The 13,208-nt window shown below is 45.9% G+C and overlaps 1 protein-coding gene across 1 annotated transcript; it reads right to left on the reverse strand.

Moving 5' to 3' along the window:
- Nucleotides 1-862: 862 nt before the first annotated feature.
- Nucleotides 863-12,453, reverse strand: LOC109308859 (cytochrome P450 1A5-like). Its single transcript, XM_019533309.1, has 7 exons — nt 12,421-12,453; nt 9,008-9,870; nt 6,170-6,290; nt 5,356-5,445; nt 5,146-5,269; nt 2,804-2,890; nt 863-1,755 (listed from the first exon to the last, which is right to left on the reverse strand). The coding sequence occupies exons 2-7, from the start codon at nt 9,851-9,853 to the stop codon at nt 1,449-1,451; spliced, it is 1,575 nt and encodes a 524-aa protein (XP_019388854.1). The 5' UTR covers nt 9,854-9,870; nt 12,421-12,453; the 3' UTR covers nt 863-1,448.
- Between the last annotated feature and the right edge of the window lie 755 nt (nt 12,454-13,208).

Below are 13,208 nucleotides of genomic sequence, written 5' to 3' on the forward strand. Positions count from 1 at the left end.
CATCCAGCTACCCTGTCTGTTGTGTTCTGTCCCAGCTGGAAGTGTTAATAACTCCAGTTAATCTTCTCCCCTTGAGGCTCTTCTGCATTGCCTCGCTTAATCATTAGTGTGATCGTACCAAATTCTCACTTTCTCTCTATTTTCTTACATCCCTTAAGAGATTCTTCTCTTGGATGAAAGCTCAAACCACAGTGTTGTGTTTCTGGCCAGTTTTATGGCTGATGATTCATTATTAAGACAGCCACAGCTGTTAGGGCTCTTTAGTATCTGTGTTTTTCTCCAGGCAAGCTAACTGCTGTGTGACTGCAATCAAAACGCTAAGGAACTTAACCATTTTAAACAACAACAAAAAATCTATTCTCTCTTTTGAGGTGGGAGTGATGTGCCCAACCCCCATACATCCCCTTGAAAATCCCAACCTTCATCTGTAATATAGAAGGTAGGGTGGCCTATGCACATCCTAGACTATCTTATTCAGCAGTGCTTATGCTTTCATGGGCAACAACTTACTGTGACATGCTCTGACCTGGATCTATTCAGCTGTGCCTTTGAGACACGTTCCCAGGTGCCCTCGTACCATCAGGGCCCAGCTAGCCTCAATCCCTCAACCTTTCTCTACAGCCTACTACTTGACCACTTAGAACAAAGTGAGATATGCCAGGGGCCAACTCCTTGGCCTTTGGTGCCTCAGCTTTACCTGTCTCGCCCAGGTCTTGCCAACTCTTAGCAGAGGTTTTAACTACTAGAAAAATCATATTCTTTGTTCTGTCCCACACTCAGAAATTACAGATCCCCTTCTCTGCAGAATAGGCCTGCTTGTTTGGCCAAATGCTCTGAAATTGCTCATCCCACTGATAATAAATTATAAGGAATAACAAAAAGATGTATTATAAAAACAAGAGGAATCATAAGAACCAGTAACCACATGTTGAGATACAGACAGAGATATAGGCATAAACAAACAAAAGAATATATTGGAACAATGATTTTGACCTTTCCCCCCATACACACCCTGCCCCCCATCTCCGCTGTAAGCTCTAACAATGGGACTGGCTTGGGCATCAAGTCAATACAGATCTTAAGTACATGATTGACTTCTAACTATATGGGTAGTTCCAATAGCTTCAAACTTTCAGTCTTCTTCTCTCTCTGCTGAGGACACATGACAAGAATATACCCTAGTAGCATTCAAGAAGAAAGCCAGTGGACAATCCCACCCATCACACCCACTCTCTAATAGCCATGGATGATCTTGGATTGTCCTGGAAAGCCTGTTGTGAGTCTCTAGGCCAGTGAAGTGAAATTAGATAATGGACAGATAGCCTTTGAATTGACTTATTGGCCTCCTACTATTTGGGGCTCAGTTTACTATATAGACCTCATGAGCCAAAAATCAAATGGGCTGAGTTTCTCCTATTCAATCTCATCAAGATTAATGTTCCTGTAGGTCACTGGGAGCTCTTCATTGGGAAACGCTGCTTGACCTGGAAGTGCTCACATCTCGTATGCTTCATTGTCAGTCCATAATGAGGGGTCATATCCACCTTTTTTCCATCACATATGTTGAACTCCAGCTGCTGCAGCAGGGTGGTCAAGAAGAGGAAGATCTCCCACCTGGCAATGGACTCACCAATGCATCTCCTCTTTCCCAAACCAAAGACCAGCACCTTCTCACCATCTGTCTTGTTGACTTCAGTCCCTTCGGCATTGAGGAAACGTTCTGGGTTGAAGGTAGATGGGTCTTTCCAGAGCTTCCTGGAATGGAAAGAGCAGAACATCTATCAATGGCTGGAGAGAGGAGGCTGGGGAACAGTCAGATGAACTTGGATGAGTATTAGGGGGTAGGCTGAGAGCTGAAACTGGGAAGCCTTGCCTATAGACTCAGTGCCCATGTGCCTTTACTCAGGGATGCTTTTTCTACTTAAAATAATCTATCAGAAGCCACAAGCCCCAATTAAACCCTAATGATGTCAGTGGTTGATCTATCCACATCCTTGTATGTAGCCTTGATAACTGTAATCTTGCCACATTCATACATATTCAAGAGGGTACGGGAAAAACAACCTTCTTCATATCATCCATTCCTCTATATCCCTTCGTTGGCTCCCCTACAACCCCCACCATGTTCTCCATTGTATCTAACACAGGCTGCAGATGGATTTAATGGGCAGCCTAGCAGTCCACTTGCCTCTTGAACCCCTGCTGGGCACAGACATGAGGAGAGCTCTCCATTGAGCTGCCTGCAGTAGGACCCAGGTCCTTTTCTTGTCTCACAAAAATGTCCCCATGATCATTTCAACTGCAGTGAGATTTGCTCCCTGCAAATCTAGTAGGTCCTGGAGGAGGTTTGATAGGAACCAGGACCTCTGCATGGACTCTGTCCCCCAGCAGCCCATCCCACCTGATACTCCCTGCCAGCCCAGTCCCAATAGTTTATAGGCTCACTCCTTCCCTGACCATCCATCTCTATGTCCTTGCCTTCCATGGGTTCCCACAGACCATTAGAGAATGGGGGAAGCAGGGAAAATGCAGGTCCCATACAGACAGAGCTACCTCATCTAGGCTAGCCTCCAGAAACAAATTAAGCTCATTAGGGCAGAAACTGTTCTTTCTGTTTGGTCTCAAAAGAACCTAGCATAACACAGAGAAGTTACCACAAACACAGCACCCTCACAATCAAGTACCAACCAGTCCTACTGAAAGTCTGTGGAAACAGTATGTTCTCTCTGAAAAAGAAGGAGCCTCTGCATTGATTGGGGTAGGTCTCACACTGTGACATAACAGAGACTCTGAATGCACTTACTCATCATGATTGACTTGCCATTGGTTGATAAACACACATAAATCCTTTGGGATGTAGTACCCATTCAGTATGGTGTCTCTAGTTGTGCTGTGAGAAGAGAGTAAGGTTAAATCTGGAAATCTACAAGGCTCCTCTTCATTCTCAAGGCTGCAGTATTGCAGACAAAGACCTGGGGGTTACAGTAGAGCATAAGCTGAATATAAGCCAACAGTGTGCTCTTGTTGCAAAAAAGGCCAACAGCATACTGGATTGTATTAACATAAGTGTCACTGGCAAATCAAGGGAAATGATTCTTCCACTCTATCCAGCACTGGTGAGGCCTCAATTAAAGTATTGTGTCCAGTTTTGGGCCCCACACTTCAAAAAGAATGTGGACAGACTGGAAAGAGTCCGGCTCAGGGTGACAACAATTATTAAAGGCCTGGGAAGTATGACTTTTGAGAAAAGGCTGGATGAACTAGGGTTATTTACTCTGGAGAAGAGAAGACTGAGGGAAGATTTGATAACAGTCTTCAAATACCTGAAGGGCTATTACAAAGAAGATGGAGATGGACTTTTCTCTGTGGCTGTAGCGGACAGAACTAGAACCAATAGCTTCAAGCTTCAGCAGAGGAAATTTAGATTGGAGAGTAGAAGGAATTTTCTGGCTGTGAGGAACCAGAGAAATTATGGAATATCCATCCCTGGAAATTTTCAAGAGCAAGGTTGGATGGGCACTTGGATGGGATGGTTTAGTCAGGGATGATCCTGCCTTGAGCAATGGGCTGGACTAGCTGACCTCATGAGGTCCCTTCCAACCCTACTTTTCTAAGATCTGAAATGAGCTCCTGGCATATATAAGTCAGGATATGGCCCATGAGGAACCATTCTAGTGAGAGATTTCATAGATTTCATAGACATTTGGGCTGGAAGGGACCCTGGAGGATCATCGACTCCAGCCCCCTGCCCCAAGGGGAGGAAGTTAGCAGGGATCATAGGATCCCAGCAAGATAAACATCCAAATGTGTCTTGAAGGTGTTCAAAGTGGGTGCTTGAACTGCCTCCAGTGGTAGTCTATTCCAGACCTTGGGGGCTCGGACAGTGAAGAAATTCTTTCTTATGTCCAGTCTGAAATGGTCTTGCAGGAGTTTATGACCGTTCGACCTAGTCATCCCTTGGGACGCTCTGGTGAACAGATGTTCCCCCAGATCCTGATGAGCACCCCTGACAAATTTATAGGTGGCCACCAGATTAACCCCGAGCCTGCACTTTTCCAGGCTGAAGAGCCCCATGGCTCTCAGCCTCTCATCATAAGGTCTGTTTTCCTGACCTCTGATCATGTGTGTGGCTCTTCTCTGCACCCTCTCAAGCCTCTCCACACCCTTTTTGAATTGTGGAGCCCAAAACTGGACAGAGTACTCCAGCTGCGGCCTCACCAAGGCTGAGTACAAGGGGAGAACGACGTCCCGGGATTTGCTTGAGAAGCATCTACGGATGCAAGCCAGTGCTTTGCTTACTTTGCTAGCCGCAGCATCACACTGAAGGCTCATGTTCATCTTGTGGTCAATGATGACCCTCAAGTCCTTTTTATCTGTAGTGCTAGCCAGCGTAGCACTACCAAGCCCATAAGCATGGTGTAGGTTTTTCCTCCCAAGGTGGAGAACCTTGCATTTTTCAGTGTTAAACACCATCAGGTTCTCATCCGCCCATTTGCTGAGCCTGTCCAGATCTGCCTGGATCACCCTCCTGTCCTCAGGTATGGATGCTTTACCCCAGAGTTTGGTGTCATCGGCAAACTTGGCCAGTCTGCTTCCGACACCAATGTCCACATCATTGATGAAGATGTTAAATAGTACAGGCCCTTGGACAGAGCCTTGAGGAACCCCACAGGTCACAGTGCACCAAGACGATTGGCCCCCATTGACCACCACCCTCTGGGTCCTACCACGGAGCCAATTCCCCAGCCAGCGGATGGTGGTCAGGTGGAGGCCACAGTTAGCCAGTTTAGCCAAGAGGTGATCATGGGATACCAGATCAAAGGCTTTTTTAAAGTCAAGATATACAACATCGATCTCTTCCCCCTTGTCCAGGTTATAAGTCACCTGGTCATGAAAGGAAATGAGATTGGTCAAGCAAAACCTACCCGCAACAAACCCATGGTATCCCTCAGGATATTGCCTTCAGCTAGTCTGTTAAGGATGGCCTCTTTGATAATCTTTTCCAAGACGTTCTTTCTAAAATCCTGATTTTGTGTCCCTCACAAAGTAATGAACTATTGAGCAAGTCAGTGGAACTATTTGCAAGCCAAGGGGCTGCTCCATGAGAGCTGTTCCCCCAAATTAATTGTATTCCTAGTTACATACCAGTGTGGGATTGTGAAGGGCAGGAAGGAGGAATATCTGAACATCTCTAAAATAAAGGCTTCAGTGTATGGCAGTATGGATCTATCAGAAAGCCTGGGTCTTCTCTCTCTGCCAATGTTCTGGTCTAAAGTTGTAAAGAAGAGGAAAAAGAGGTTGGATGTGGACATCTGAAGACAGGCATTTCAACTCTGATTAAAGACATGTGCTCACCTAGTTCTTCTTGAATCCTTTTCTGAATGTCAGGATAACTCACAAGATACATGAGACTCCAGGACAAAGCAGTTGTCACAGAGTCAAACCCTAGGCAGGAATGGAGGAAAAGCAGATATGTGAACATAGGTCAATGGTATCCCTATCTCTGAATTTTATCAGATTTCCCTGGATTATGTTAGGTTTCACCTTGCACATGCAGAAAGCTATGATAAGAAACTCCTTGTTATAGTTGTTCAGAGCTACTCCACTCTCATTCAGTGAACTTGGTGATTAGTCCTTGTGAGCCTGGATGCATGCTACATTTAAACTAATGAAATTCACGTGGTTTTGAACACTGATGTGAATTAGGCAGGACTCTAACTGACCCCATCACTCTTTCCTGCCCATGGCAGGGGGTCAGATTTGATGATCTACTTAGGTCCCTTCCAACCCTACCAATTATGAAACTATGAAAAGCATTAGAATGGTCAAATTTATAGCTAGTGTCTGCAAGCTGCTTTGATCGACTAGAAAGGATGTAATCCAGGGATCTCAACCTAAGATGGTGAAGGCCAGGGAGAGTATGAGAGGAGATAGATCCCTCTAGATATACCCTGTCCATGTGGTCTCTTTCTAAAGCATGCACGACTGCCAGCGTCACAGACAGGATACAGGGTTAGATGGTCTGAGCCAATATGGTGTTTCTTGTGTTCTAATGCAGCAATCTGGCATCTGACGCAAGGTGGCATGTGGCCAGGGCACTAATAACTGTAATCCAAGAACAGAGTCAGCACTGGCTTTGGCATTGAAACCTGAATGAGAATTATCTTACCAGCCCCAAAAATGTCATTGACGAGGTTGACAATCTTTCCCTCAGGGAGCTGAATGTCGGCATTTGCTTCCACTTTTTTTGCCTCTTCAATCAGTGAGTCAGTGATGTCTCGAATGTTGTCCTGAAAGAGAGAAGAGCAAAGAAAGAGGGGAAAAATATTCCAGCCCTGTCAGCACAGAAATAAAAAGGTAAAGAAAGAACAGCCTACTGCTGGAGAGACCCTGTGTGGGAAAAAACAGTACCGCTGACTCAGAAATGTCTTAGGTACAATAGCTTAAGAGAACATGTTCTTCTCCCTATAAATAGAACATTTCCCTGGGCTGTTAAAATAAGGGCATGAGACTATAGACCCTGAAAGTGCAAAATACCAAAACAAATGATGGTCAGATTGGTATGGACTGTGGGGATTTTCACCTTCCTCTGTACTGTGGGGCATGGCCCTCTTCCTTGGAGCTCTTGTATGTGTTGTAACAACCCTTGCAGCAGCAGCAGGATGCTGGCTCCCATTGTCTCCCTGTTTTACCTGTGGCAGGTTAGGGTTCTGTGCCTTGCAGTTGTATGATAGGATTAACTGTGTAGTTTCAGTAATAGGTCAGACAAGGATTTGTATGGGTTGGTTTGGATAGAGATGATCCTGCCTCAAGCAGGGACTACATGACTTCCAGATGTCCCTTCCAACTCTACTTCTCTGTGATTTTATTATGTTAACCTCCTCTTTGGCACGTACAAATAAACTTCTTAAGCAAATTAATACTCAATGTATGTGGACAAAGAGAAATTTAGTGGTACAACAGCCCACACATCTCATGTCTTAAGATGTTCACAGAGGTGATAGGGATTTGACTGAAATATTCTTGGTGGTAATACTCTGGAAAACTCTGGAAAAAATCATTAAGGATCACATTTGTAGAAGCTCAGCAGGGGAAATAATGCTGAAAGGATATCAGCATGGATTCATTGCAGGTAGATCCTGCCTGACTAACCTTTGTTTCTTTTTATGACCAGGTCACAAAATACTTAGACGCAGGAGTTGAGGTAGATGCCATCTACCTAGACTTTAAGAAGGCCTTCAGTATGGTATCTCATTCTGTTCTTGTAAATAAACTGACAAGATGTGATATAGATGATTACATGGTCAGGTGGGTGGCAAATTGGCTTAGGGGTCACACCCAGAGAGTGGTGGTGGATGTGTTGATATCAACCTGGAAAGATGTGGGCAGTGGAGTCTCACAAGGCTCAGTCATTGGACTGGTGCTATTCAGTGTCTTCATCTGTGACTTGGACTAGGGCATGGAGAGCACTCTGTCCAAGTTCACAGATGATACCAAATTATGAGGCAAAGTTAACACAGCAGAGGGTAGGGAACAGATCCAGGTGGATCTGGACAGGTTGGAAAAATGAGCAGAACAGAATAGGATGCAGTTCAACAAAGACAAGTGCAAAGTGCTGCACCTGGGCAAAAAGAACCACCTACACATTTACAGGTGGGGGGATGATCTTCTCAGCAGCACAGCAGTGGAAAGGGATCTTGGAGTCATAACTGACTCCAGGATGAACATGAGTTGTCAATGTGACAAAATGATCAACAAAGCTAACCATACTTTATCATGCATTAGCAGATGCATGACAAACAGGTCTAGATATGTGATGCATCCCCTCTTTGCAGCACTGGTCAGGCTGCAATTGGAGTACTGCATCCAGTTTTGGACACTTCACTTCAAGGGGGATGCGAAGAATCTTGCGAGGGTTCAGAGGAGGCCGCTCGTATGGTCAGAGGCCTGCAGGCACGGCCCTACGAGGAGAGATGAGGGACCTAGATCTCTTCAGCCTTCACAAGAGAAGGCTGAGAAGTGATCTTGTGGCTACCTATAAATTCATCAGGGGAGGGCAGCAGGGAATAGGAGATGCTCTATTTACTAAGGCACCCCCTGGAGTAACTAGGAACAATGGCCACAAATTAACAGAGAGCAGAGTTAGGTTGGGCATGAGGAAAAACTTCTTTATGGTAAGGGTCGCCGGAATCTGGAATGGGCTCCAAGGGAGGTGGTGCTCTCCCCTACCCTGGGGGTCTTCAAGAGGAGACTGGACAAGCACCTAGCTGGGGTCACCTAACCCCAGTGCTCTTTCCTGCCATGGGCAGGGGGTCAGACTCAATGATCTATTGAGGTCCCTTCTGACCCTAGCATCTCTGAATCTATTAATCCAATTCTTTTTCAGCTGAAATAGCTGGCAAAAAAGTAGCATGGTCTCCACTAACAAAGAATTTTTCCAGTCTTTCTACATGGGTGTTGGAATGAACTAGCTAGCATGTATGTGCCTTCTGTGTGCCACAGGTCTTGTATGGGTAACTTGTAATATATGAGGGGCAAGGTTTTTTTTGTGATACCCTTTGCTGGACTATCTGTATGCTTGGCAAAGGTGATGGATAGGCCTTCAAACACAGATCTCCCTTCTTCAGGCTCTCTTTGGAACTGTAGAGCTGCTCCAATAATATATCAACAAAAAAAGAAAACCCCCAAAACCCATGGTTTTGATACATTTCCTGGACCATTATAGCTACAACAACACTCCAGCCCTACTGTAACTTGTAACGGGTATTCTTCTTCCTTGATGGAAGGGTCCTGCTTCTTTAGGGGAAGCTTATTAGTTCTATTGTGCTTTTCCTATGAAGATCTGAGTGCCCATCACCTGCAGCGTAACCATACCCATATATACTCAGGCGATCACAGATTTGTTAGCATATAGCCTGCAGCAAGAGGAGAAGCAACTAGAAGAGGCTGAAAGGGAGAGAATGTCTCTCGTATATGAGATGCTAACTGACAGCCCCCAAGCTCTTACCTTCTCAAAGGTCTCATAGTGCTCTTTAACCATTTTCTGAAGGTAACTGAGGAACCTGTAATTGAACTCCTTAAACTTCTTCAGGGACCGGCTGGGCAGATACTGAAGCACTGGGATGAAATCTGCTGGGTTCCCAGAGGCAGTCACTTCTAGAAACTCCTCAGTCATGTTCACTATTCTGAGCAGTTCTTGGTTGTTGTGACTGTATCGCTTGCCAAAACACATGGCACAGATGACATTGACCACAGAGATCACCATGTACCGATAGGGATCAAAACTCCCCTGCTCCGTCATCAGTTGCAGTAACTTTCGGATGAGCTGAACTGCCTCTCTGGAGATGTGCTCTTCCAGCAGGCAGGTGGAGGAGGTGGTGGGGCTGGGAGAGACTGAGAACACCTTCAGTGCATTCTGGGCTAGCTTTCTTCGGGCTTTCCACACCTCCCCTGAGTCAGTACTGAAAGCCAAGCTCTCACCATCTGCAACATTGCGAAAGCTGTAGAGATCAGGACGTCCCATGAAGTCCTCCCCTTGCTTCACTAGGGCTTGTCTGATGGTGTCCAGCCCGCTCAGGACTAGCACAGGTTTGGTGCCAATCCGTATCTGCATCACATCTCCATACTTCCGGCTCATCTGAGTCAGTGACAGGTGTGGGTTCCTCCCCACCTCCATCATGTTGCCTATCAGGGGGTATCCCCTGGGTCCAGGGAGTCTCTTTAGCCCCTGGGGGTTCTGTTGCTGAAAGGATCTGATGATGATGAAGATCAGGCAGAAGATAATGGAGGCGATGATAACCTCAGTGACAGAAATGATGCCTTGGCTTCCCACCAGCGACATTGCAGCCTTCATCTCTATGTCTATCAATTCTAATCAAAATAAACAACAGGTAATGTGTGCCTGGAGTCAGCAAAGGGGTAAAGTCCACCGGACTTCAAACTCTTCATACATCAAACCATTAGAGGACGATACCAGCTGTCCTTATATAGCCTAGCTGTGTTTGGCTCAAGCTGATATATAACATAGCTAAGTCCCATGTAATCATAGACTTCTAGACCTAGCTCTTTAGCAGCACAGAGGACAAGTGTCAGTAGAAGTTATGGTCCATAATCTGCTGCCACTGAGATCTAAAGATCCATATGGTCTGAGTAACAAAACTGCCTCAGGCTCCTCTGAAAATCACAGCCCAAGGCCACAAGTGGATCTGTCCCTAGACAGGGATATGACCCCTTTTATTCACCTGTGTGTTCAAGGTATGGAGGATGCACTGAAGCCCTCCCTGCTGTTTAGCCAGTTTCAGCAAACTGGCTCTTCAACTCCAGGCTTCTTACAGGCTGGGACAGTCCTCCTACAGTAAGTGTAACTTCTAGAGCTCAGGGCAGGAGTCAGGAGATCTGCAGTCAAATCCCAAAGGTTTCCTGTGTGACCTTCAACAAGTCACATCATCTCACTGTGCCTCGGTTCCTCATCTGTAAATCTTGTAGTAAAGGATGTTGTTGGGGTAAATGAACTAACAGTGTTTGTAAAACACAGATGGAAAAAGCTATCTTACTGCAAAGACTTAAAGTACCATAAGCATTTTGCTTTCCTTTTGGGGGAACTGTTTTTTTCACTGTATCTGTACAGTGGCAGGAAAAGAAATGTCTAGCGTAGTTTGAAATATATGGGACCCTGAAACATCATCTCTGCCCTGGGGAAGCGGGAAGGAAGAAACGTTGGTTTGTTGTTGACTGCTCAGGCTACTAATTGATCTTAAGCTCAAAGCCAGATCTTCAGCTGAGGTAAATCAGTGTAGTTTTATACAACTACCCCAAGGTCTGGCCATGGACACTTATCCCAGTCCTACATGAGACACACTAGTTGAACATCACTTGGGGAAAATGGTCAAATGTTGGTTGGGCCAATTCTATGGAAAGCAAGGTCTGGTCCTGCAATGGGGTGTATTGGACTGTAGTGACAGATTTATGACTTATTAATGAGGTAGCATCAGGAAATCAAAATGAATCATAAAGTAATTCCCTTACAGGAAAGGTCCTGCCAGTGTTAATGTTAAATGATCGCTGTCCTATTGTTTTTTTAATCATCCCACAGAATACAAGGGGGGAAAAAATCTTTGCCAGAGAATCTCAAAAGGTTATTCCAAAATGCAAAAGAAGAGATATCCAAGAGGACTTTCTTGCTAAATTCCATAAGGCTGAAGAGAGTTTCTTTAATTCAGCTCCTAAAATATTATATAAAGTTGTTGATTTCATTGTTATTAAACACTACAGAATTTTTGCATCATGGCTGATCTACTGCATTCTGAATACATTGATTATTTCCAAAAAGAACCTGTAGTTTGGGACACAATGGGCATATTTAGCCTGCAGACTTATGATGGTAACTACCGATACTTCCAATATGCCATCCTGCTTCATGCAATCTACCTTTGAACAGGAAGCAGTATAACCACAATTGCATGTATTTTAGGTAAACAAATTAGGACTGTTGGTTAAATGTATTATTACAGCCTTCAGATGCACTGTTTATGTTAGTAAGGATTAGTCTGACCCTTACTACTACCAACATATAAGCTAAGATCACTCCAAGAGTCTAGAGACATAGCTCCAGCTTCTGTATCCTCAAACAAGCAGGTTAAAGGGGCTGATTCTTCCCTTCCCCATGTGCCCCCCAACCCCCCAAAAAAGGAAGTACCCGACTTCTCTACTCACTTCAAAAGAATGTGAACATATAATAAGAGACAGATGCACACACAACCCCAACCTACAGTCCTCCATGAGCTTTTGAAACTACCCTTTTTTTTCAAAAGTATGCAAAGATAAGGGCTGTGAACCCACCAAATGATACCAGCGTGTCTCAAAAATGTGATGGAGCCATAGGCGACGAAAGGCTAGAGCTAATGGGGCTTAGTCCCCCCCAAAAAATGCAGGGCAGTGGTGGCAGCGCAGAGGACCACACATGCCCCCCAGATTTGTGCATGGGATGGAGGCAGGCTACTGCTGCAGGCTGGGCTCTGTGCCCTGGATTTGTGCTCAGTGCTATATGCCTTCCACACGCTGGCTGTGCCTGCTCCACATCCCTTGCCTGCCTGGTGGTGGGAGGCATATGGTGTCGTGCGTGGCTCCTACGCAACTACAGCAGGGCGCAGAAGCCTAGCCCACAGTGGCAGCCTGCCTCCGTGACACCCCACACACAAACCATATGGGCATGTGCCCCACGATGCTTTCCCCGGGTGCACACAGTGGCGGGAGCCCCCCAGAGCCCTTAGACGAGCCGCCGAGGCTCCGACCATCCCATGACTCACCCTCGCCTTTGGGTCCCATTCACCCCAGGCTCTGCCCCTGCTGCACTCCCTCCCTCACTGTGATGGCCTTGATCTATGCCCCCACCCCCTGCCCCTTCCCCTTTCACAGACTTACCTGCTGGGGTGGGGGGTGTATGCGTGTGTGCATGGAAGTATTTTTTAAGTTTAAGTTTTACTCAGCCCCCCCACAAATAATATTTTCTCCCTCTGCCTATGAACAGAGCCAAGCTGTACTTATTGTCTTCAGCTGGATGCTCCTTTACTATTAATCTGGATGCTCCTTAGTAATAGTACAGGCACCACTGCCAGTGAGCTGGGAACTCCTGCTTCTGGGGAGCCAGGTAGTGGAAGGGTCTCTTTTGGACAGCTCTATAAGCACCTCCCTGAAGCCTGGTTGGCCAACCATTCTCTGGTCACATGGCAAAATTAAAGATAATTGGAGATTTATTTCTTGGAGGTTCACCACGATAAATAGTTAGTTACATAATAACTCGGGTCTGCTACAGAGCCTATCAAAGAAGGCAGGGGGAGTATATCTATTGATTTCAGTTTGTACGTTCCCACACTCCAGGTGACGTCATGTTGTGTGAGGTGAGGAAAGACAGAGAAACAGCCGGTTGCGCATTTGTGTAGCGCTGTTACATGCAGTTGCTGCCACCGGCTGAACCAGGCACCAGTCCCTGGCCCACTGGAAAAAAAATTGCCAGTCCACCACATCGGATAGATTGAGAAGCACTGGGCTAGATGATCTTGTGATGTTCCTGCCAGCCCTACTCTCCTATGATTGTAAAGCTCATAGCTTGCAAGAACAGGAGCCTTTTCAGCCCTGAGTTGACCAGTGCTCATGTCACCCTCAGCTTCTTGGGCAAGATGACAGTGACTAAGGACATGCATGGAGCTGCT

Source organism: Crocodylus porosus, unplaced genomic scaffold (genome assembly GCF_001723895.1).
Source record: "Crocodylus porosus isolate Cpor-Errol unplaced genomic scaffold, CroPor_comp1, whole genome shotgun sequence".
NCBI lineage: Eukaryota > Metazoa > Chordata > Crocodylia > Crocodylidae > Crocodylus > Crocodylus porosus.

Bases quoted from the DNA above. Each gene is read 5' to 3' on its own strand.
- LOC109308859 (XM_019533309.1), bottom strand. From the start codon at position 9,853: ATGAAGGCTGCAATGTCGCTGGTGGGAAGCCAAGGCATCATTTCTGTC. The intron at 6,291-9,007 runs GTAAGAGCTTGG...TCTCTCTTTCAG, and splicing joins ACTATGAGACCTTTGAGAAG to GACAACATTCGAGACATCAC. The intron at 5,270-5,355 runs GTGAGCACATGT...TTACAACTTTAG, and splicing joins AAGGATTCAAGAAGAACTAG to ACCAGAACATTGGCAGAGAG.